Here is a 21,649-nt window from a genome sequence, read left to right as displayed (position 1 = left end):
GTGAGGTGGTGTGGGTGGCACGGCCCCCTCCCCTCACTCCCCATCCGCGCGTGCGACTGTCTGTAGGATCGAGGACGATACCGCGTTGGATGAGCGGGCGCGCGCACCGGAGCGACAGCAGCGAACCAAGCCACGCTGGTAGTCAACGGTGTCGGAGTCTGGGAGGCTCATCCCTGTCCTTCGGAGGCACCTGTAACCCGCTTCTCGGGTGGCTAGAACGTCACGAACAACTCCCTCACGCATCTGGAGGGCCCTCATGCGGCTCCGACTGCTGTTGCTGCGCCTCTTGGTAGATGGACACCGACTTGTGCAGCAGGTTCCGGATGCGGTCAGTCGTTGTTGCGGTTTCTGTCGCCGCTGTGGCTGATGACGACGCTGCAGCCGATGGTGGCTCACTGATCTGGTCCACCTCGATATCCCTCGGCTCCGCATCCATCGAGAACGACGACCTTCCAGAGCCGCGACGCTGGCTAGGTGCAGCATGCGCCACCGCTACAGCAGTGGACCTCTTCTTGCTTGTCGAGGTCTTCCATGGCTGCTGCTGCTGCTGCGGCTGAACTCTCCCGACGTCGACAGGCTCCCTCACAGCGCCCCTCGCTGCGGTTGTCGCTGCTGTTACCGCCCTCGCGGTAACCGACAGCCTCAGCGGAGACGACGGCGAGGAGGCACCGTGCCCATTACCACGACTGCCGCTACTGTGACAACCGCCGTCGTTGCTGCTGTGGACGCTGACAAGGCTGGCGCTTCTCGACCGTGTCTCGGACTGTGAATGGGGGTGCTGCCGCTCTGCTGCTGCTGCTGCGGCATCGGAGCTCCTCCGCAACGTCGAAAGTGGGGTATCGGTGGAAATGAAGCGCGGTTCCAGCTGCGCCGGAGCGGCGTGGGTTTCAGCGGCGGCTGTGAGGGAGGTCGTTGAGGCTTGCGAGGTCATTGCTGGCTGGCTCTCGGACCGTCCTGATACGAAAACCCGCTGTACCGCGCACCCACCCCGAGCTCTTGCAGCGGTGTGTGTCGGCGTCGTCGTCATCGCGGCCGAGGGCCTCGATCGCTCGTGCTTGCTGCCATGGCGTGACTTTGTGCCGCCACTGCTTCCCTCGGGCTGCTGCTGCTGCTGCTGCTGAGCAACGAAGTACAGGTACGCGTCCTGCGCCATCTCGCCACCCTTGTAGCTGCCGTAGAAGGCCTCGGTGAGCTGGTGATACGACAGCTGTGGGGCGGCGTCCTTTGCAGCAACCTGCGGCACTGCCACGTCCGCAGTGCCGCTGCTGACCGTCATCATCGTGCTTCCGCTGCGGCCACTCGCTGTGGCGGAAAGGCCACGAACCCAGTCGCGGCTCACGGGCTGCCCGGTTATGTTCCACAAAACGGACAGCGCTGTGGGCGACGTTGACGACTGCCGTGATCGCGCGTCCGGGTTGCGCGCAGCCGCAGCGCGCTCCTTGTCGCGGGGCGCCGTTATCCGCAGTGGCGCTGACGACGACTCTGGCGTGCCTGAGGTGCACAGACAGTGCTGCGAGGCAGCCGCGGACGAAGACGCCGGGCGCGTGAGGGCTGCCATCGGTGAGCCGCGGAAATCGCCTGCGTACACGTCTGTGTCGCCGGCGTTGGGGCTGTGGTGTTGCGGCGACACTCTCGCCGTCGCGTGGTGAAGGCCAACGCTGTCGTTGTCATCCGCGACATTGAGGACGTCGGCGGTGGTGTGGCCGAAGGCCGCCATGGCGCGTCTCGTAATGGGCGTCGTTGGAAGTCCAGGCCTGTGGCTGCCGCGCAACGCCGCCGTCAACGCGGGTGCACCGCCACGGCTGTGGCTGCTGGCAAAAGCGGTGCTGCCGATCGTGGTGTTTGTCGAGAGCGAGTCGCGCCGCAACGGCTGCTGCGGCTGCGCGGAGCTGCCGCGTCGTTTCTCATTCTCGCGCATGCGCTCCACCGTCGACACCATCGCCTCCGCGAGAGTTTTGTCGAAGGCTGCGTTGGACCGCCCGCTGGCGGCGGGCCTCTCTCGGCGGCCGCGCGCGCTGCTCTGATCCGTTGCCGCCACTGACGACTCATTATCCGTCCGCGGCGCCGACATCGGCAGCGGCAGGGCGTCCGTGTAGCTCGACTTTGGGAACACGGCCACCGCAAGGTCGTGCGCGTCCAGCGTGTGGGTCAGGAAGCCCCCGTAGTACGAGATGTGGCGCGGCGAAGGCGACGGGGGCAACGCCCCCAACACCGGCGCCGATGATTTCGATATCGGCGGCGATGCCGACGTCGCCCGCGCCAGCGGAGATGGCAACGAGCTCACCGACAGCAGTTTTCCGTCTTCCACGCACGAGAGGAAGGCGTCTGGCGCAGATGGCGACCGTCGCTCGCGGTGCTGCTTGTGAAAGTCAGGCGCTTGTCTGCGTTGACAGTCAGCGCTGTTCTCGTCGCCGCGGTCCACACGGAGGGAGGGTTCATGACTGGTGTCCTTGCGCGCCTCGCCCAACAAGGGTGGCGACGCCGACGCTGCTGCCGCAGGGTCGACGGCGCCAGCGAAAACGCCAGAGCGAATCCATCGCCGCTCCGCGAGCGCCTGGCGCACTTGGCTAAGTGCCGTGATGCCATCATCGTCATCATTGCCGTGGAAGCCGTTAAAGGCAGAGAAGGGCGATGCCGACATCGCGGATGAGCCCTACCCTCCCCTCTCCTTGTGCGTGTGCGTGTGTGTGTGTGCCGTATATAATCGATCTGTGAGCACACACGCAGGCCCGCAGCGACGTCCTCACCTCACCTCAAGCGCGCACGCACGCTCTCTCGCCGTCGAAACAGACACAAGAAGACGGCAATGAAAAGTTGACAACGGGGAAGCAACGGCGGATGCACGCGCGCGTGTGTGTGTGTGCGTGTGTGCGCGGAGGGGAAAGGAGGCAAGCATAGCTTAAGCGCCGACGCAGGTGCCGGAGAGGCTGCTACGACGACGACGGCAGCAGCAGCAGCAGCAGCGGTGGCGTTGACGGTGGTGGGTGGTGGTGGTGACACGGTGCAACGGAGTGCGGGGGGCCGACAGGCTCGTCGTCACGACAGCCGAGGACGACAGCGCGCACAGACAGCGAAAGGCAGAGACACGGAGCCCACACCGCCCCTTGCCCTAGAAAAGGGATTGGGCCGAGCTGATCGATGGTGAGCGAGACAAGACGTTCGTCCGTTCACCGGTCTCGCGCAGCGCTTGTTCGTTGAAGAGGCCGCGAGCGCCGCGTGCGTACGCCTATGCATGTGCGATGGAAAGCAAGCGTAGGAGCAAGAAGGAGATACAGCAGCGAGGGATGCGCGACGTGTCGACGGCGGCGCCGACACCCGATCCCAGCAAGAAGGAGTAACAGACGAAGCGTGCGCACCTCAAGTAAAATAAAAAGGCGATGTAGCCGTGGCAGCAGCGACGGCGGCTCCAGTGGCGGTGACGCGAGGCGTGGAGGGGAAAGAAAAAAAAAGAGATATGTATGCGTGTGTATATGGAGCAGTAGGAAGCACTAGACAGCAGCGGCGGCTCCAGTGGCAGCGGCAGCAGAAGAGCACACAGATTGAGATCCAGCTAAGCGTGAAGGAAGCGGTGGAAGATGGGCGAGAGGGAGGAGGAGGAGGCAGCGGAGATGGTGATGATGGTGGTGGCGCGGGGCACGCACCTATTTATGTGCGCGTGCTCATGTGTTCCAGCAACGTGTCGCACCCTGCAGGCGATCCGACGCACCTGCGTGCGCCGGGTGGGCAGGGGTGGTCTGCGTGTAAGAAGCTTGTGATCAGCGCATGAGGGTCTGTGAAAGCCGTGGTGGGTGGTGGGTGGCACGAGACAGACAGAGATGAGGGATGACAGCGCCGAAAAGGCCGAACAGCGACACAGAGGGTGCATGTGCGTGATGAGGGGATGGGGGTAAAGGCAGAAGGGGAAGCCGCACTCCATCACAGAGCCACCACCACCACCACGAAGCAGACCTACAACCCCCCCCCCCCCGCCTCCCTCCAACAGCCGCCATCTGCCGTGGCGCGAGGGGGTTTTCTGTATCTGTGCATTTTGCGCCCACATCTGCGCGTGAAAATGTACGGCGGCGGAGGGGGACGATTATGGCCAGTGCGATGACGAGCGTCAGCGCCAGGCGGCCGAGGCTGAACATGACAGACGCAAGGGTGGCGAGGCCCAGCGGGATGGCGAGGACCGCCGTTCGGGCGGCGTGCAAGCGTGTGCCGACGTACGCGTGCAGATCCCTCTGGCGGAACGTCGAGGACGGTCGCAGTGAGTAGCGTAGACGCGGAGACGGCGACAGAGATGCATCCGAGAAGCTCAGGCAGACGCAGCTTCGACCTCCGCGGTCGCTGCTGCGGTTGCCGCGGCGGGGCGGTGGTGGTGGTGCCCCGTCGGCGTCATCCTGCCGAGCAAGCCTTACCACCCNCCTCCCCCCTCCCCCCTGTCCTCGACCGTCTTTCTTCTTCGCTGGTGCGAAGTTGGTGCAGGGCGCACATGCTTCAACGAGGAGCGGGCGTTAGGGCCGGAACAGCAGACGTGCATGGGGGCACACCCGCGCCAGTGCCTTGAGAGAGAGAGAGAGCCACACAGATGATGATGATGATGACGGGGTGGTGGTGGCGGTGGGGAGGAGGGATGGAGGATGCACGAGCGAGGGTGGTATGCCATAAAGCGACGAGGAAAGACGAAGGAAAACTTGGCATGCGCGTGCACGGCCGATCCTACACTGTCGTCTGAGTAGATGGGCCCGTGGCTGTGTGTGTGTGTGTGTGCGTGCGGTGTCACGGACGGACACCCATCAGCTCACCCGCATATGGCGCTCGATAGCAGCGGTGAGTCGGCGGGGGACAACGGGTGCAGTCGCGTCAAGCCGCAACGCCCGCTGCAACTAGCGCGAAGTAGCGGCCACGGTCGTGCCATCAACGAGAACGCGTTCACTCTTCTTCTCATCCCTGCCAACACCAACTCACTGGCGACGCGTGCGGTGACACGGGATAAGGCGACCTAGACGGAGCACACAAGACTCAGCATACACACACACACGCACAGCGCGCGCGCGATGGATGCCGGGCGTTCTCGTGCGGATGGCCCACATAACCGCGCGACACGCGGAGAGGCAGGGAACCTCTTCATTGCAACTCGACTTGCCACCCAAGAGAAACGACAAGACACACACACACAAGCCACAAGCCACAAGCAGGCGCACGCACACACAAAAATAGAAGATCACCGCCATCGCTATCCACGGCATCCACCTCATACGCTTCACCGTACGCGACGCACACACGAGGAAGAGGGAGAGGGGGGGGGGTCCGATCGGATGACGACGACGATAATGCAGCACAGTGACAACGTCGACGCCCCCCCTTCCCCCTGCACACACATACATACCGACAGAGCGAGAGGGCAAGGGAGAGAGGGAAGGGGGGGGCGACGAGGGCGTATAGATGTTGCATATGCGATACAGCCTAAAGGAGCGCGAGAAGGGGCCAACCACCACCACCAGGGCAGAAGAAAGACGGCTGGAGCATACACACACAGAGAGACATCTATAGGTGAGACCGACACATGTCCTGGCCATCATCAGCATCATCATCGCACACAGGTACACACACACACACACAGAAGAAGGCACGCATGGCGAGCACAGGTAACAGAGAGCAGCTGACACCGAACAGGAGGCCCAACGACAAGAAGGTGATGGGTCATGAACGTAGAGAGACAGAAAGAAAGAGAGGAAGAGGACCATGCATCCACGCGTTCGCCGAGCCCGCCATCCGCATGGACAAGCAGCAGCAATGGTGATGATGGTGGACTCTGACCATCGTTACATCCCTGCGCGTGTGTGTATAGGTACCTCCCTTCCCTCGCCAGCATGCGCGTGTGCGTGTAGGGGAAGGGGGGGGTGAGGAGGGGAGCGCGTCGTCAGCATGTCCAAGGCACGCCTTCGGCATTACCAGCAATGCATGCGCCCGTCTGTCTGGCTGTCGCTGGCGACTGTGAGGAGGATGAAGAAGACGGAAACACACACACACACACACACACACACACACACACACAGAAATGCACCAATGATACTGACGGTGGGCTGGGGGAGGGGGCGTTCGCGGCTGCTGACGGGCGTTGGGATTATGGGATGTCGCGGCACCCCTCTCCCTCCTTGACAACGCTCTCGTCGTGCCAAGGCAGTCGATGACGAGCGAGGGGGGGAGGGAGGTCTTGGGGTAGCAGCATCAGCGGGTAGAATAACACACAGATGAAAAAGGGGTGGAAGGAGGTCGGGGAAGAGGCACACAACACAGGAGATAAGGGGTAGGGGTAGGCGGTTGAGATAGCGACGACAGCGGCGCACGCGTAGGTGGCGGTGGCGGCAGTGCGGGCGGTGGGTGCCGTCAAGGAGGAGCGACCAAGAACCGATGGTCAAGGAGACGGAGAACCGAATCGGAGGCGCGCCAGAGGAACGTGGAGGCGGAGAAAAGGCAACGACAACGACGACGCATACACTCACATTCATCTTCACGAAGAGCTGTCGAGTCGCCCTCCCTCCTCCTCCTCCCCCCCAACACACACGCACCCCTGCATGTGTCTCTCCGCTTACGTATGTGCGCTGATGCGTGCAGCGGTACACGCAGAGGCTACCGACGCAGAGGACGCGCGGGCAAGCGACGGCAGCATAATGCATCCGCAGCAGCACGCAGCGGACCCACAGCACGCGCCCACACAAAAACACGGGCACACGCCATAAAGTGTTGGCGGGGTGGCGTCCATCATTCACCGCTACCGCGGCTACAGGATGTCGAACTCGCTGGAGGAGCTGCGCTGCGAGGGGCGGCCGCCGTTGACGCTGCCGTTCTGTGTCGGACTCCGACCGGGGTGCAGGCCATGAGAGCCCATCAGCTGCTGCTGCTGCTGCGGCGGCGGCGCTTGCTGGTGTGAGTTGGACGAGGAGGAGGATAGCAGCTGGCACGCGTCACGGAGCGGCGTGGAGGCATTTGAGTGTGCCGTGATGGGTGTGGGAGAGAAGCCGCCCCACATACCGCTGCCGCCCCCGGGGCTGTGCGCTGCACCTAAGCCGCCGTAGCCGCCGCCACCGCTGGCCGCGGCGCCCATGCCAAGTTCCTCATCCGTCAGCTGAACGAAGCTTGACGTTGTGGTTGTCAGACCGGTGTGCGGTGCGGGGCTGAAGGACGGGGTGTGCGGCGGGGTCTGTGTGCGGCCGCTGCCGCCGAGAAGTCGATTCCACAAGCCGGCGCCGCTGCGTGGGGTGGAGAGGTTGTCGGCGGTGCCGAGCGACACGACGCTGCTTGGGCGCGATGCCCTAGCGCCATTCACCGCCGCGGCCGCCGGTACCCGCGCCAGGGCGTTCCAAAAGCCCCCGGGGTAGAGGTCGAGCGAGGCGGCGCTGCTGCCGCGGCTGATGGAGTTGCTGCACGAGGTCGTCCTTATAGCGGAGTTGCCGGCGCCGTTGCCGTTGCTCGTGCCAGTGTGCGCAAGCGGTGTGTCGCTGAGGAGCTGCAGCTGCTGCTCATCCTCGAGCGAGTTCACGCGAGAGAAGATCTGCGTGGCGCTGCTGTTCGCACCGTAGGGCACGTCTTCATCGCTGCTCGACGTCTTGTCCGGTTCTGTGTGCGGCAGGCTGAAGACGACCCGCACCACGAGTTCGGCGAAGGCATCGAGAAGGTCCACGCCAGGCATTTTCTCTTCGTGCGCACACCCGGCGCGTGTGGGTGTGCGGGAGTTTCGGCGAGGAGAGGGAGTCCACGCGAGCGAGAGCGGTGGGTGGTTGGAGGTGCACGCCAAAAGCGGCGCCGGCACATGCACGCAGAAAGGAGGAGGAGGGCAGCGGCGGTGGTTGCACGCGCGCACACACACACACACACAGAGGGGAGCGGCAAGCGAAGCGCGGAGCACCGCAGGCAAGAGGGAAGCGAAGAGAGAGAGAAGAGAGATGCGCAACGAGAGCAAGCTGATGTGTGTGTGTGTGTGTGACGGAGGGGGGAGGGCGAAAGAGGTGAGAGATGGCGTTGCTGAGGACGTCTGCGCGTGCGTGCGTGAAGGGAGTCGTAGTGGTGGTGGTCGGCACAGCGACGTGAAGCGGGTGGTGAGCGAGGGTGGCTGGAGGGACATCTCCCCAGCGATCCGTGCGTGCGCCCGCAGCCGTATCATTCACCACCAGCGCCACACGCAGAGGAGCAGACGTGCAAGCAGCAGTGAGGGCGCACGGATGTGATAGGTGGGTGGGTACTGGCATGACCCGAAGAGAGATGGGCCACGAGAAGGGAAAGAATGCTGTGCAACGGAGGGGCGTGAACAAAAAAAAAAGAGGCGACGAATCCGCGTGCGATGTGGCGTCGTTGTCATCATCGTCGCCTGTCTCTCCGGCTCCCTCGCTTACGACCCTTACGCGCCGGGAACGAAATGCATGCCCCCACCCCCTCCTCCCCCCGATGTGAGGCGTTGGCGTGCGAGGGCTGCTGCTGATGCGGCGGGGAGAACGCCCATCACGATGATGAGCACATGAGACGACCATCTTCGACACGTGTCTCTCTCTCATTCTCTGCCCATACCTCTTTGAATCTTCCCTGAGGTTGTGTAACGTGCACACGCACGTGTGCATCCTCAGCGACTGTTGCCGGCGTTCGTGCGCGCACATCCACTCGCTGGGATCACACCGCCCTGGTATCGACGTCAGCTGGCGCGAAAGGCGGATGCACCGGAAGATACCGGCGCCGCTGCAGCGGCAGCGGCGCCATCTCGCTGCGCCGCGACCTCTTCCAGCACCTTGCGCAGCTTTCGAGGCTGCATGACCGTCAGCGCGTGCTCGGCCATGTCGTACTGCGCAATCCGGTTCGACGTGAGCTCCTGCAGCAGCGCCTTCAGCCGTCCCTGCGACACCATCATACCATGCTGCTCGAACCTGTCCTTCGCGACGAACACGGATACCCTCTGGCCCTCGCCCATCTCCTCCTGCAGATCGATGAGGATGCGCAGGAGGCCGCTGAAGGCTGGCGGCAAGCTGAAGAGCACGCGACGCATCGTATCCTGCAGAAGGTGCGAGCCGCCACCAGCACCGCTGCTGCTGCCGGCGCTTGCAAGGCCGCCAGCGCCAGCAGCTCTCGGCGCGCCGTGCCCCGTCGCCTTCAACCCCAGCGAACCAGCACCGCCGGCTGCCATCGCCTCCGAGTCCGTGAGAAGGCGTAGGCTGCTAACGTGCTGCATCTCATGCACGCGCGGCAGCAGGAGACTGCGTAGCTGTACCGCGCACACGCCCATCTGCGTGAGCGCGCCGGCCAGCGGCGTCAGCGGCCATCGCGGGTCGTCGAAGGAGAGCAGCAGCTGCAGGTGCGGGTGTGGGTAGGCGAACTCGGCGCACAACTGCAGGAGCAGACCCGCTTCCTCCGTGTCCAGCAAGTCGACGTTGTGCAGCACGAGCAACACCGGCGGCGACCAGCCAGGACGCAGCTGATGGGCCTCCGTTAGGTGCAGACGAGGAGGCGCAGTCGGCGATGGCGCTGCCGTGAACGGTATCTGCTCGGCCAGCACGGCCAACGCCGTCGTCGATGGCAAGGACACCCACTGCACACAGCGGCGGCTCGCCTGGCGGCGCCGCACCGACGCCAGCACCAGCTGACGGACGGCGTCGCTGGCGAAGCAGAGGACCGGGGCCCGCCACGTCACCTCTGACGCCGCGCCGCCCCGATGCGAGGCGGCGGTGGCGGGCAGGGGGGGCAGCTTCGGCGAGTGGAGACGGCCAGCCCACTCGCGCATCTCTACGCACGCGCTGCGAGTCGGGGCGACGTCGTTGTCGGCGCCGGCGGCACCGTCGTTCTCCAGCGAACCGGTGACGGTGCGCTGCAACACTTCGAAGAAGGCGGGCACAGGCGACATGAGTGGCAGCGAGGGCGTCGCAGACAACGACGCATCCGCACCGCCAAGCTGCGTGCCGCGCTGCGAGGACGGCGTGCTCGTCAGCACTGTCGGCGAGGGAGGACAGCGCTGGCGCGGCCGCGACTTCAACGTTGTTTTGCTTGGTGTGATCATCCCCGTCGTTGCTGTCACCGTTGCAAGCGTCGACCTCGCCGCAGGGGACCGCCCCACCTCGCGCACGGTGTCACGAGCCGGCATGACAGCGACGCGCTCAGCGCTACGGAGCGAGTCACACGGCTTGCCCAAATCGCCAAGCATCCCATCCCACTCTTCGCCGCTGCTGCTCAAGGCATCGTCGACGTCCACCACATCCACAGGCGTGATCGCTGTCCGTGACGCGGTCACCGCGCGCTGCATGGCGGACGTGACGTCACGCGCCACTGCTGGCGAGCGGGCTTCTTCTCCGGCGAGTGCCGCCCGTGCCGCAGGGTACGCATCAGCTTCAGCGGCAGCACCAGGCCTCTGCTGTTCACGTTGATGCATATCCTGCTGGCGCGTTTGCCGCCGCGGCGGCATGGCGTCGTGCCTCCGCAGCTGCAGCTCTGTCTTGAGCGCGGTGGAGTGAACGCGCCTCACGAGCGTGCTGCCAAGGATGATCAGCTGACGTACAATCGAGGGGGCGGCGGCAACGCCACCCGATGCGCCCGTGCCGCTGCCACCTCCGGAGCGCCGCCCACGCTGGCCACCGCCGTGCGGATCGCCTGCCGCTGATGCGGCAGCGATACTGTCGCCGTTGCCGACGTCACCGTCGCCACGACCGAGGCTAGCGTCCACCGTGACGACGTGGAAGTGCTTCAGCTCCGCGCTCTGCGCCACGTGGTGCAGGAAGTAATACTTCGAGCCGATGCCGTACACCGCGACGGAGCGGCCGTGCAGCAGGTGATCCACGCAGAGCGCCAGCTCCGGCGAGGCAAGACCATGGGGCCACCGCAGGTCAGAGGTGGGCGGCAGAGCCGAGACCTCCGCGCCCCCTTCCGCGTCTTCTTCGTTCATCCGCGCACGCTTGCGCGACGCCGACGGCGGCGTCGTGGTGCAGCGTGCTACGTGTGAAGAGGCCTGTGGCACCAGGCGCTGTTCCTTCAGGTGGTGGTGCTGTGATGTAGGGTCTGGCAGCGATGGCGGCAGCGCACGCCCCAGGCGCAGCGGCACTAGGGTCGTGGCGACGTGGTGCATCACGTGCACAATGAGCAGCGCACGCAGCGTGGCGGCCGGCACCACCTTCACGGACGACAGCTGCCGGGGGTGCAGCTGCGCGTGGTGTGCACCATCGCCGCCACCCGCTGCGGCAGCGAGTTGCGTGGTGGCCTTTCTGAAGATGTCGCTCGCCTCGTACAGCGCCAGCGCGTGCGTGCTGGCGAAGGCGTAAAGGCCGTAGGGCACCGTCACGCGAAACGGCCGCGCCGGAAGCCCCGGCAAGGAGGGTGGGCAGCGCCACATGAAGAGCGGCGTGACGGAGGCCGAGGACGGCAGCACGCCATGGCCACGGTGGCCCGCGCTGCTGTGCTGGTAGTGGTGGTGAAGCGCGGGTGCACCTTCACGAGCCTCGTAATTCACGGCGCACCACACGAGCTGCACCTCCATCCGCGGATTCCATACAGAGAAGACGTAGCTGCCGCCCTCCTCGCAGCGGTCGAGGTTCGGCAGCGCTGCGCTACCGCGCAGACTGGCGGCTGCGTTGGCTCCTGCATCAAGGCGCGACAGCGTCAGCCGCCGTCCATGCCCTGACGACGCGGACGGCAGCGGGTCCCGCCCGCGAACGGCGCTCTTGCCGCTCGATGCATCGCCGTGGGGGCGGCGGAGGCGGCGGCTTTGCAGGGGGCTCTGCGTGACACATGGGGCTGACCCGTCTGCGCGGGCGTCCGCCCCGCCCAACGTGGCTGGGAAGACTGCGAGCACCCGAGCGAGCAGCGGCTCCGTCGATGACCGCCGCTTCTCTCGCTGTGTTCGCATGAAGTGGTACTTGTGCAGATTCGCCGTGTCGTAGACGAGGCTGCCGCCGCTGTGCCGCCGCGCCGCCGGCGCCGGCCCCTCACAGCACCACTCGTGCAGGAGCGCCTCTTCACGCACGAGGTCGCCGCGCCGGCAGAGGTGACAGCGGAGAGGTGCCGCCACCGTCGACGATGTCGAGGTCGGCGGTGCGTCACGTAACGAGGCACCCTCCTTCAGGTGTCGCTGCCGCGACGTGCGGCCGTAGCCGCCCCCAGCGCTCTCCCTTGCGTAGGTGGCAGCGGTGGCATGGACCTGGTGCGCACCGTTCGCAGCTCCGCCACTGCGCACGGCGGTCGCAGGGGAGGCGATCACGGCATCCAGCCAGTCCATCTCTCCCGTCACGGACGACGCGGATGCAGCCGGCGAGGGGGCGGGGGACGGCGCGGCGGTTCTCGTGACACGCAACTGCTCCCGCAAGTTCGTGAGAGGGAAGCAGTCCACGCAAACCGTGTAGGAGCAGTAAGTGCAGTAGTACCCCGGGACGTCGCGGTACCGCGCCGGCAGGTCGCTGTGCGCGCAGGACACCCACATCCCCGGCGACGGCGAAGGCGGAGATGTGGTCAGGGTTGCTCTTCTAGAGGCGGCAGCGACGGCAGTGCACAGCCGCTTGGTTGGATTCGTGCCTTCTCCTTGGCTGACCACCTGCGGTGGCGGTGTGTCGCTCTCCAGGCCTCGTGGCGCGGCAGTGGACGGCGGCTTCGCTGAGGACGACAGCATGGCCTGCTGCGTGCGCGCCGTCGCCACCGGCGTCAGCGAGGGCAGTAGAGGTGACGCCTCTTGCCGGCGCGGCTGCGGTGACGACGGCAGGTGGAGCGCCGTAGACGGCGAAGCCTCTGCGTCATCTGACGCTCCGTTGGCGTCAGCATGGCGCAACTCGGAACTTCGGTCGTCTGCCTCCTCACCGCCGCCTCGCCCATCCTCGTAGACGACGCGGCCTGGATGCGCTTCTGCTTGCGCAGAAGATGACGAGGATGACGACGCCGACGAGGCAGGCCGAGAGGCACGCCGCCTCCACTCGTCCTCGGCGTTCAATGCCGGCTGCTGCCCCTGGGGTGCTGCCACTGGCGAGTCACGGTTGCGTGTGTCTTCTCGGCTGGCATGGAGCGCGGCGCACGAGCCTCGCGCTTCGGTCACCTCCTCAGCGTTGCTTACGACGGCAGCAGGTGCTGCTGCCGCGGCTCTGGCGTGGCACACGTGCCTCTGCGCATCGAGCGGCTCAGGGGCGGGTGCGGCCAGCAACAATATCCGCGACGGTCGGGTCGGCGTCATCTGGGAGAGGGAGGACGACGAGGACCAGAGCCCGTGATCCTCCAGCCACGGCGCCACCACGCCGCCACCGCCGCTGGTGCGATCCGTCTCGTCGCCATCTTTCACGCGCCTCACCTCTCGTTCACTCGCCTCGGCACGATCGCTGCTCATCACACGTCTATCGGGTCCTCCAAGTCGTCTGTCTGGTGGGTTTATAGGCTCGCTCCCGTGTATGGGCGTAATACGTGGGGCTTCTTGTGTTGCTGCCGCTGCTGCTGCTGCCGCCCCCCACCCCTCCTCTCCCAAGTGCGCTTGTGCAGACGTGAATATGCCGGCTCCAGTGGATCTGCGTGCGTGTGCGGCGTAGCTGCAGCGCAGGGCCGGGTCGGGTTCAGATCGCGAAACCGCAGGACCACCACCACCATCACCACTCCCTCCTCCGCTGAGCGTTCCGCTGCCGCCGCGGGCCGGCAAGCAGGGAGGGCGGCACGAAAAAGTGGCAGCGAGAGCACAAGGACGAGAGGGGGAGAGAACGCTTCACAACACGGCGGCGGCTGCGAGAAGGCGTAGCGCGTCACGGCAGGCGCGCGGCAGAAGCGACGTGCGATGGTCGGGGAAGGAAGGAAGGAGGGAGGAGGAGGGGTGCTGGAGAACACAAGAAGGGGTGGGGAGGAGGGGAGGGAGGGCTCGTGGCTGCGCGCACGGGAGGCGGAGAGAGAGAGAGAGACCGCCCCATACTTCTTTTTCCGTTGATTCTCTGACGAGCATCATCGCCAGAGGTGCGCTCGAGCCACAGCAATGATGCGCCGCGAACAGCAGGGGGGGTGGTGGTGGTGGAGGAAGCGAGGCGGGCGCGCCTGTGCACGCGCTCCACCCCTGCTGTTCGCTCGTTGAGTTCGGGGGCGTGCTCTCCGTCAGCGCTCCGACGGCCACTCTGACCGTGCCACCACAAGTTGTCTGGCTGTGCGCGCGTGTGTCAGGAGGACGCGCCTGTCGGCTGGTGCATGTCGCGCTTGTTGTGCCTGGAAGGAAACTTTAAAAGAGGTACACGGCAAACGTGCGCTTAACAAGAGGGAACATAATAGGGAAAGAGAAGGCTGCCGTGTGCATCGACCTTCCCACCAACGGCAACGCCATCATCACCAGCAACAGGGTGAGCGGCGGCCGCCATACGGGCGACAGGCATGAGCCACGAGACGCAGCCAGCCAGCCATCCAGCAACCAGACCAGGAGCGCGCAAGTGTGTGTGTGTGCGTGTGTGTGTGTGTGTGTGTGATACAGACGCGTATGCATGGACATGCCATGCACGCATGCGCGGGGGGTGGGTGGGTGGGTGGGTGGGCGGTCCATGACGGTGCGCCTCCCCCCTCAACCACAGCTGTACTCGCACGCGCCTCGCCTCTCGCCACCGTCCTCACAGCAGACACGCACGCGCGTCCTCCGGGAACTGCGCCGACGTCAGCTGCGGGTGCACCACATTTGACACGAGCGAGAGGGGGCTGTACTTGGGCAACGTGCTGCTCGCGCCGATGCAGGACACGGTGGGTTGCACGACGGCCAAGTACTTCTCCGCCGCGGCGCGCAGGGACTCGGGCGTGACGGCGTCGACCCGCTCAAACACCTCCTGCAGCGGCACGCGGCGGCCAAAGTGAATCATCTGCCGCCCGAGGTCTTCGGCGCTGTTCGTCGTGCTGTCGCGCATCATCATGACGGACGCCTTAAACTCCGCCTTGGCCGCCTCCAACAGGGAGTCGTCTACCTTGGTGGCACAGAGGTCGTAGAGCGAGCTGAGGACGTAGTTGAGCATCAGTGTCTGCGCGTCGTCGCGGGCAATGCCGCTCGTCGCCATGCGGGCCGTCACGATGTGGTAGCCGAGCAGCGCCGTCTCCTCGTACGGCGTGTAGAAGGGGCGCAGCTGGACCAGGTTCGGCACCCGCTCCCACGGCAGGTTCGGGTTGCGGCGCTGGGAGCTGAACTGGTCGTACTGCCCTTCGCGAAACTGCCCAATCACGTTGTGTATCAGCTGCAGCGGGTAGCTGTCCGGGTGCGAGGCGCCGCAGATCGGGAAAGCCACGGCCGTGTTCGCTGTCGCCATTCCCTCGTTCCACAGAACTGTGTGGCCACCCTTGTACACACCGCGCAGAAGCGGGCGGTTGTTCGTGGAGGACAGGCCGCTAAAGTACTTCTCCGCCAGCGCGTGCGCCGCATCAGGCGAGATGCCGCCAGACGACACGAGGCACATGCGCGGTCCTGTGTAGTGCACCCGCACGTAGTCCTCGATCATGGACTTGTTGATGTTCTTGGCGATGTTCTCGACCGGGCCGAGGATTGTGAGCGGCAGCCCACTCGTCGTCGGGTCGTAGGCGGCTTGGTGCACGTTGTCCATGAGCACCTCATCCACGAGCTCCTCTACCTCGCGCATCTCCGCCAAGATCGTCGGCCGCTCCGCCTCGATGTCGTGACGGCGGTAGCGGCCACGCTGGAGGAGGTCTGACACGACGTCGATCATCTTGTCCACGTCCTTCGTGAACGCCTTCACGTAGTAGGCGGTGCGGTCGCGCGAGGTGTACGCGTTGAAGTGCGCGCCGCGGTGCTCGAAGAGGTTCTCGACGTCGCTCTTCGAGTACCGGTCGGTGCCCTTGAAGTTCATGTGCTCCAGGAAGTGCGCCACGCCGCTGTTGTGGATGTCCTCGAAGCGGCTGCCGGCGTCGATCCACACGCCGACGGTGGCGAAGGGGCAGTCCTTCACGTACTCCGTCGCGACCCGGAAGCCGTTCGGCAGAGAGGAGTAGACGACGGGGGTGCAGCGGCTCAGCACCTGCTGGCAGAGCGGGTCTTTCATTGTCATGTTTTGCGGCAGCGCCGCCGTCGCCGCCACGGCGCCGGTTCGCCGCATCATCGTGACTGGGTGCGGTGCACTCGTGAGGTGTGCGTCGGGGGGCCGTCGGCGCGGTCGCCTTGTGTGCCGCTCAGCAATACAACGTGATGCAAGCGAAGAGATCTACGCGCGCCCCCTCCGCTTCTTGAGCTAGCAGCGCCGCTGCGTGTGCGTGTATGCGACTTATCGATCTTCACGCGCTGGGGCTCATCGGAGGAGAGGGCGGTGCGCGTGTGTGTGTGTGCCGTGTGCGTCGAAGAGAAAGGGAGAGAAAGAGAACAGAGATGCGCAAGTTACAAGGGAGGTCGCAGAGACGAGAAGACGAGCGCCGCAACGCCACGGGTTCCGTGTGCGTGTACGCTTACGGGTGAAGGGCGGGTGCGCTGAGCAGGAGGAAAATGTGCGCAAGTCACGCCGTCGGAAGCCGTAGCTTCTTCTATGCGTTTTTTTTTTTCTGAGCTCCGGCGCACACGCGCGACCGCGTGTGTCTGCTCCGTGTGTGTGTGTGTGCTGTATGGTTCATCTCGGCCTCGCGTTCTCCATGTGCTCCTCCTCCGTGGGCGTGTGCTCCATGTGCGCAGTGCGCCCCCTCCCCTTCCTCCCCTGCGGCAACGAAACATAACGAAGACATTTGCTAGGCAACATGAGAGACACCAACGACGACGACGGCAGCGCGCCCATGTGGCGACCATGGAAATAGAATCGGCGTGCTGGCGATGGTAAAGGGGAGGGTGGTGGTGGCGGCGACGACAGTGGTTGCCGTTGCTGTCGAAGGAGCGCGCGGGCCGCACCGTCGGCGTCCGGTACGAGGCAGGCGTGCAGAGCGTCGTCAACGACTCGCCCTCTCCCCCCCCTTCTCCGTCTACTGCCCCTCCTCTCCCGGCAGCCGAGTTGTCTCTGGGTCTGCCTGCGTGCCACCAGCCCCCCACCCCTCTTCCTCCCTCTTTCTTTACCTTGGGTGGTGCCTCGACTCGTGTCAGGCCGCCTCACGCAAGGCTGCCTTGACACCGGAAATGATGCGCAGACGTTCCTCAAGCGCGGTGGCGCTTGCGGTGTCGCCGAAGTTGTCGAGCCACCCGCCTACCTCACGAACGGTGGTGCGCCACGTCCGCCGGGCAAGAGACGACGGGGACGCGTCGCCCTGCACATCTTCGGCGTCCCACGTGGGGTTGTTCTCCTTGATCCACACGAGCACACTCTCGATCTCGTTGCGCAGAGTGCTGCGCCGCAGCCGCACGTCGTCCAGCGCTTGAAGCTGCCGCACCCGCCGGTGCGAGAAGGTGAGCTCTGCGAAGTCCATGTTATAGCGGGGTCCGTGCACCGCTGCGCCAGCCGTGGCGGCACCGCTCGACACACGCAGAGAGAGTGCGATGACGTGCACCTGCACTTGCGGCGGCGTCGCGGTCGCGGTCGCGTCGACGGTGGTGGGATCGGCAGTCCCCTTCGCGGTCACGCGTGCATCGGTGTGCTTCACTTTTTCCTCGTTGGCGTTCATCTCGTGTTTGTCTCTCACGCCCTCGCCCGGTTCGTCACGCTGCGTGGCCGGTGGCACGCCAGCGGCTATGCCGTCGTGATGGCTGCTCTGTAGAGACGCCACTGCCGCTGCCCCTGCGGCTGCGTTGCTGCCATGGACGTCCTCTGCGGCATCGGGGTCCACCCCCGCTTCCTCCACCTCGGCGCGTAGGTAAGCAACGCTGCAGTGCGGGATGCCACTGACGGTGGCGACAACCTCGACGACCACCTCCGCACCGGCCAGGCGAACGTGCTCACGGCGTGGCCTCGCACTGCCGTGCTGAGTCTTCTGCTGCGTGTACGGCGCGAGCAGCTGCTCCGCGGCCTTGCGCACGCCCTCCACGGTGCAGGTGCGCACGTAGCAGCCGGCGCAGTTCGCCATCGACGTAGGTGAGGCAGCAGCGCGCGCCGACCCCGCCGCGACAGCCGCGCCGGAGCGCATGCTGTGGGCGTAGGCGCTGTCCGCCTCGGCACCCGAGTACAACGTGATAACGACCTTGTCGGCCGGTGAGACATCCACATCCGGCAGTCGCACACGCACACTGCGCGTCGCCGGAAGGGTTGTTTTCCGTGCAGCGAACAGGATCTGAACCTCCGATGGCGCAGCTGCCGCTACGATCCCTGTGCTGTGCAGCTCCATCGAGGCGTAAACAGCGCTGGTCAGCCACTCGCGCACGTGGTAACGCGGCAGGGCCTGACCGAGGTGCAGCCCAAGCGTCCGCGGCGCGCTCGACACGGCCAGCAGCGTTGTGCCCATGACGGCCGCCTCATCGCTGTTGAGGGTGCGGTCCACGACGCCGCTGCGGTAGCCCTCGCCGAGGCGCTGCAGCAGCCGCGGCACTCGCGTCCCGCCACCGATGACCTCGAAACGGTCGAGCGCGCCGAGGCTCTTGACGACGCCGCCGGTGGCGGCAATGGCCTCGTCTCGCAGCGCCACGGCGGCGTCGAAGAGAGGCCGGCACCACTCCTCAAAGTCTCCGCGCATGAGGCGGAGGCTCAACAGGCCGCCGTCCGCCGTGACGGTGACGTGGCGCTGCCGCAGCTCCTGCCGCCCCACCGCGTCAAAGTACGACGGATCGGCGCGGACGCCGTCGATGGTGACATGCGCATCGGTGTTGGCTGACAGCATTTCCTTCGCACGCTGCGCGGCACGGAGGAGGCTGCCGCGCTCCCTCGCTGCTTCGCGGCGCCCCGCGTCACGGCCGCCCGCGGCCGCGAGGACACCGTTCATCACGCGCCGGCCGAAGTACCGCGCGTCCCAGTGGTTGGCAATACACTCGTCAAAGGCGGCGCCGCCCAGCGTGCGACTGCCGACAAGCGCCTGCATCTCCACGTCGCCTTGCAGCCCTGCTCGACTCGCCACGGACGCCGGCAGCGCCGCGAGGCTGTAGATAGCCACCTCGGCGTGCCGGCTGCCCATGTCGTAGATCATGACGTACTGCACCTTGTCCGCCTTCAGCACCTGCTCCGCCTTCAGGTAAGCCAGCTGCACCGCTGCCCCGGCCGTGCTGTGGACGAGGCGCACCACACGCAAGCCGGCCAGAGCCGCCGCATCCACGAGCGCCTGCCGCTGCGCGACGGTGGCGTGGGCGGGCACGGTCAGCGCAGCGTAGCGGACGGTGACTGATGCGCGCGTCTCTCCTGCGGCGGCATCAACGCTGCCAGCGTTTTGCCGCATGTCCGCCAAGAGCCGCTGATCCTCCTCACTGAGCGCGTTATCGGCCGCGTCGGTCTTCTCGGCCATGCGACGCGCATGGCCAAGCAACATGGCCGTGAGCTCCTCCGATGAGAAGAGCACTCCTTCCTCTTCGGCGGCGGCAGCGATCCCAGTGCTGTGGTCACCTGCCGCCCGCCGCCACTGCTGGCCAGGAGCGTTGCTCGTGATATAGAAGGGCACGTACGCGCCAAGAGCTTGACGTCCGACGACGCTGTCACGCGGCTGCTGGGCCTTATCCATGATGTTCGCCGTGGTTGTGCCTGTCGATCGTAGTGCCGTGAGGGGCACCACATGACAGCTGTATGCCGTCGTCAGCTGCTCCGACGTCAGCGCACATGCCCTGGATTCCACGGTCGCCGCGTTCGTGGAGGCTGCCGTGCAGCCGAGCAGCTGTGCCGCGCTGCACACAACCTGCTCCGGAAAGCGCGGCGCCAGCGCCTGAGCCTGCTCGGCAAAGGCTCGCTCTAGCTGGTAGCCGCGCGGATGCAGTGCCGTGTACGGACGATGCGCAGGGGGCTGCTCGCCATCACCACGTCCACTCGGGCTTGCGTCCGTGCTGACGCCACCGCTGCCAGCGGTCGCCACCGGGTCACGGAAGTAGCGAAACGCCACGCACGGTGGGCTTTTTCGGTTCGCCTGATCGTTAAGCACCATCGTCACGGACCCGGTGCTTGTCGCCGCTGCCGCATCGCCGCCCTCCGCCATCCCGTTGTGCGGCGCTTGCTGCTGAACCCGCCAGGCACTCACCTTCATGCTCTCCTGTCCGAGGTCAACTGAGATGAGCGCCGTCTCGGAGATCGCCAGCAGCGGTGGTGCGGCAGCGGTGTTGGTAAAACCCGCGTCGCCTGCGGCCCTCGCAAAGAGCGGCGAGGCGCGACAACGCGGCAGCGCGAAGTCGACGGGGCCCAACAGAAAGAGAGCAAGACTCAGAAGCAGCAGCTGCATCCACGGTTGAGTGCTGTGCGGGAGACGGCATCGGAGACCGCAGCGCCGCGCTGCTGCTGCTGCTGCTGCTGCTGCTGACGACGACGACGACGACAGCATACACGGGCGAAGCCGAAGGTGCGAAGCCCGGTGCATCGCTGAAACGCCCCTCCCCCTGCCGGTGGCGTTGGCAGCGTGCACGCTGTCCTTATTGCTTGGATATTGGTATTGCGGTGGTAGTGGTCGAGCTCAGCGAGCGCGCGTGCGTGCGTACGCTCTTGCTGTGCACTCTTTAGAAGTACTAGGGGCCCATGCGCGAAGAGCGGCCCCCTCCCTCCCAACCCCCACGACCCACCCACCACCAAGTAAGGCAGGGCACGTCGTGTAAGGGTGAGTCAGAGCGGGGATACAGGCGAAGGAGGGAGAGGGAGGGGGAGAGTAGGGAGGCAGCCGGTTGAAAAGGTTGCATCGCACCCGTACAGGACGCGCCCGGCCTTCGAGCGATGATGGGAGAGGGGGGACGGATCGTGACAGCGCATTTTGATGGTGGCCTAGAAATGAGGTGCTGCGCCGTGGCGGACACGGACGATGGGGTCGTGAGGTTGCGCTGCTCAGGAGCAGTGGAGAGAGGAGGAGGAGGGTGAAGCGTCATCACGGTCGTGCACGCCACACGGACGCTTCACCACCACCACCACCACCGCAACAGCCGCAGAAAAGCACCAAAAGAAGCGAAAAGATAAACGAAAGCAGCCAGATGACGCTTCTTGAGCAGTGCGTGTGCGCCAACACTGTTCCCTCAGCGCACGCACTGCACCCCCCATCCCACCCGCACGCCATCTTCCATGGGGAGTTGCTCCAGACCCCGACAACACACGCACGCAAAGACGTGCTGGCTCGGCGCTCCCCCCCCCCACGTGCTTCCGACGCTGCCGCGCGCGCACACACAGACACGCGCTGCTGCTGTGCCGTCGTGTAACGACGCACGAGGACGTGATGAAGGACATGCGCATCGCACCGTGCACGATGCCAGGCCCTTCCCCTCCTTCCCTCCCTTCAGGAGGGAGGGAGAGAGGGAGGGTGGTGGTGGTGGTGTGGTCCATAGGCAGCATGATAGTCTGGCGGATTTATCTATATATAAGCACAGCGGGCTCGCTCTACCGCTGCACGCTCGACGCTCGCCCGACGACGGAACCTTTTCCTTCCATCCGTTGCGGCGATCAAGTCGTTCATCGTCGTCCACGCGCCGTGAGCGCTCGGGCTCGCTTCCACACGTGTGACGCGATCGTCGTCGTCGTCGTCCTCCTCTTCCATGGCATGGTGCAGAGCCTTCGTCCACGCACATGGGCGCTCACGTCGGCGTGCACCTTCGGTTTTGGACAACGCGCGTCCAGGCTTGCTGGACCGCGTGACAGGTATGCGGGCAGCCTCTTTCTCGCCATCCAGCACGGGTGGGTGGGGAAGAAGGGGAGGGGTGGGG

At 65.5% G+C, this 21,649-nt stretch overlaps 5 protein-coding genes across 5 annotated transcripts; all 5 read right to left on the bottom strand.

Annotated features, from left to right (window-relative positions):
* Nucleotides 1-235: 235 nt before the first annotated feature.
* LINJ_01_0700 (hypothetical protein, unknown function) lies at nucleotides 236-2,641 on the bottom strand (the record flags this gene model as incomplete). The annotated part of the gene is made up of 1 exon (XM_001462646.1): nucleotides 236-2,641. The coding sequence occupies one exon, from the start codon at nucleotides 2,639-2,641 to the stop codon at nucleotides 236-238; it is 2,406 nt and encodes an 801-aa protein (XP_001462683.1).
* A 4,122-nt stretch (nucleotides 2,642-6,763) lies between these two features.
* LINJ_01_0690 (conserved hypothetical protein) lies at nucleotides 6,764-7,672 on the bottom strand (the record flags this gene model as incomplete). The annotated part of the gene is made up of 1 exon (XM_001462645.1): nucleotides 6,764-7,672. One exon carries the CDS (start codon nucleotides 7,670-7,672, stop codon nucleotides 6,764-6,766), a length of 909 nt encoding a protein of 302 aa, XP_001462682.1.
* Nucleotides 7,673-8,665: 993 nt separating this feature from the next.
* On the bottom strand, nucleotides 8,666-13,312 carry LINJ_01_0680 (conserved hypothetical protein; the record flags this gene model as incomplete). Its single annotated transcript, XM_001462644.2, has 1 exon — nucleotides 8,666-13,312. The coding sequence occupies one exon, from the start codon at nucleotides 13,310-13,312 to the stop codon at nucleotides 8,666-8,668; it is 4,647 nt and encodes a 1,548-aa protein (XP_001462681.2).
* Nucleotides 13,313-14,555: 1,243 nt separating this feature from the next.
* Nucleotides 14,556-16,040, bottom strand: LINJ_01_0670 (putative mitochondrial processing peptide beta subunit; the record flags this gene model as incomplete). Its single annotated transcript, XM_001462643.1, has 1 exon — nucleotides 14,556-16,040. One exon carries the CDS (start codon nucleotides 16,038-16,040, stop codon nucleotides 14,556-14,558), a length of 1,485 nt encoding a protein of 494 aa, XP_001462680.1.
* A 955-nt stretch (nucleotides 16,041-16,995) lies between these two features.
* Nucleotides 16,996-20,328, bottom strand: LINJ_01_0660 (HSP70-like protein; the record flags this gene model as incomplete). The annotated part of the gene is made up of 1 exon (XM_001462642.1): nucleotides 16,996-20,328. One exon carries the CDS (start codon nucleotides 20,326-20,328, stop codon nucleotides 16,996-16,998), a length of 3,333 nt encoding a protein of 1,110 aa, XP_001462679.1.
* Between the last annotated feature and the right edge of the window lie 1,321 nt (nucleotides 20,329-21,649).

This window comes from Leishmania infantum, chromosome 1 (assembly GCF_000002875.2).
Source record: "Leishmania infantum JPCM5 genome chromosome 1".
NCBI classification, from domain to species: Eukaryota; Euglenozoa; class Kinetoplastea; order Trypanosomatida; family Trypanosomatidae; genus Leishmania; species Leishmania infantum.
The sequence above is the reverse complement of the archived record's forward strand: the minus strand, read 5'-3'. Positions and strand labels throughout refer to the sequence as shown.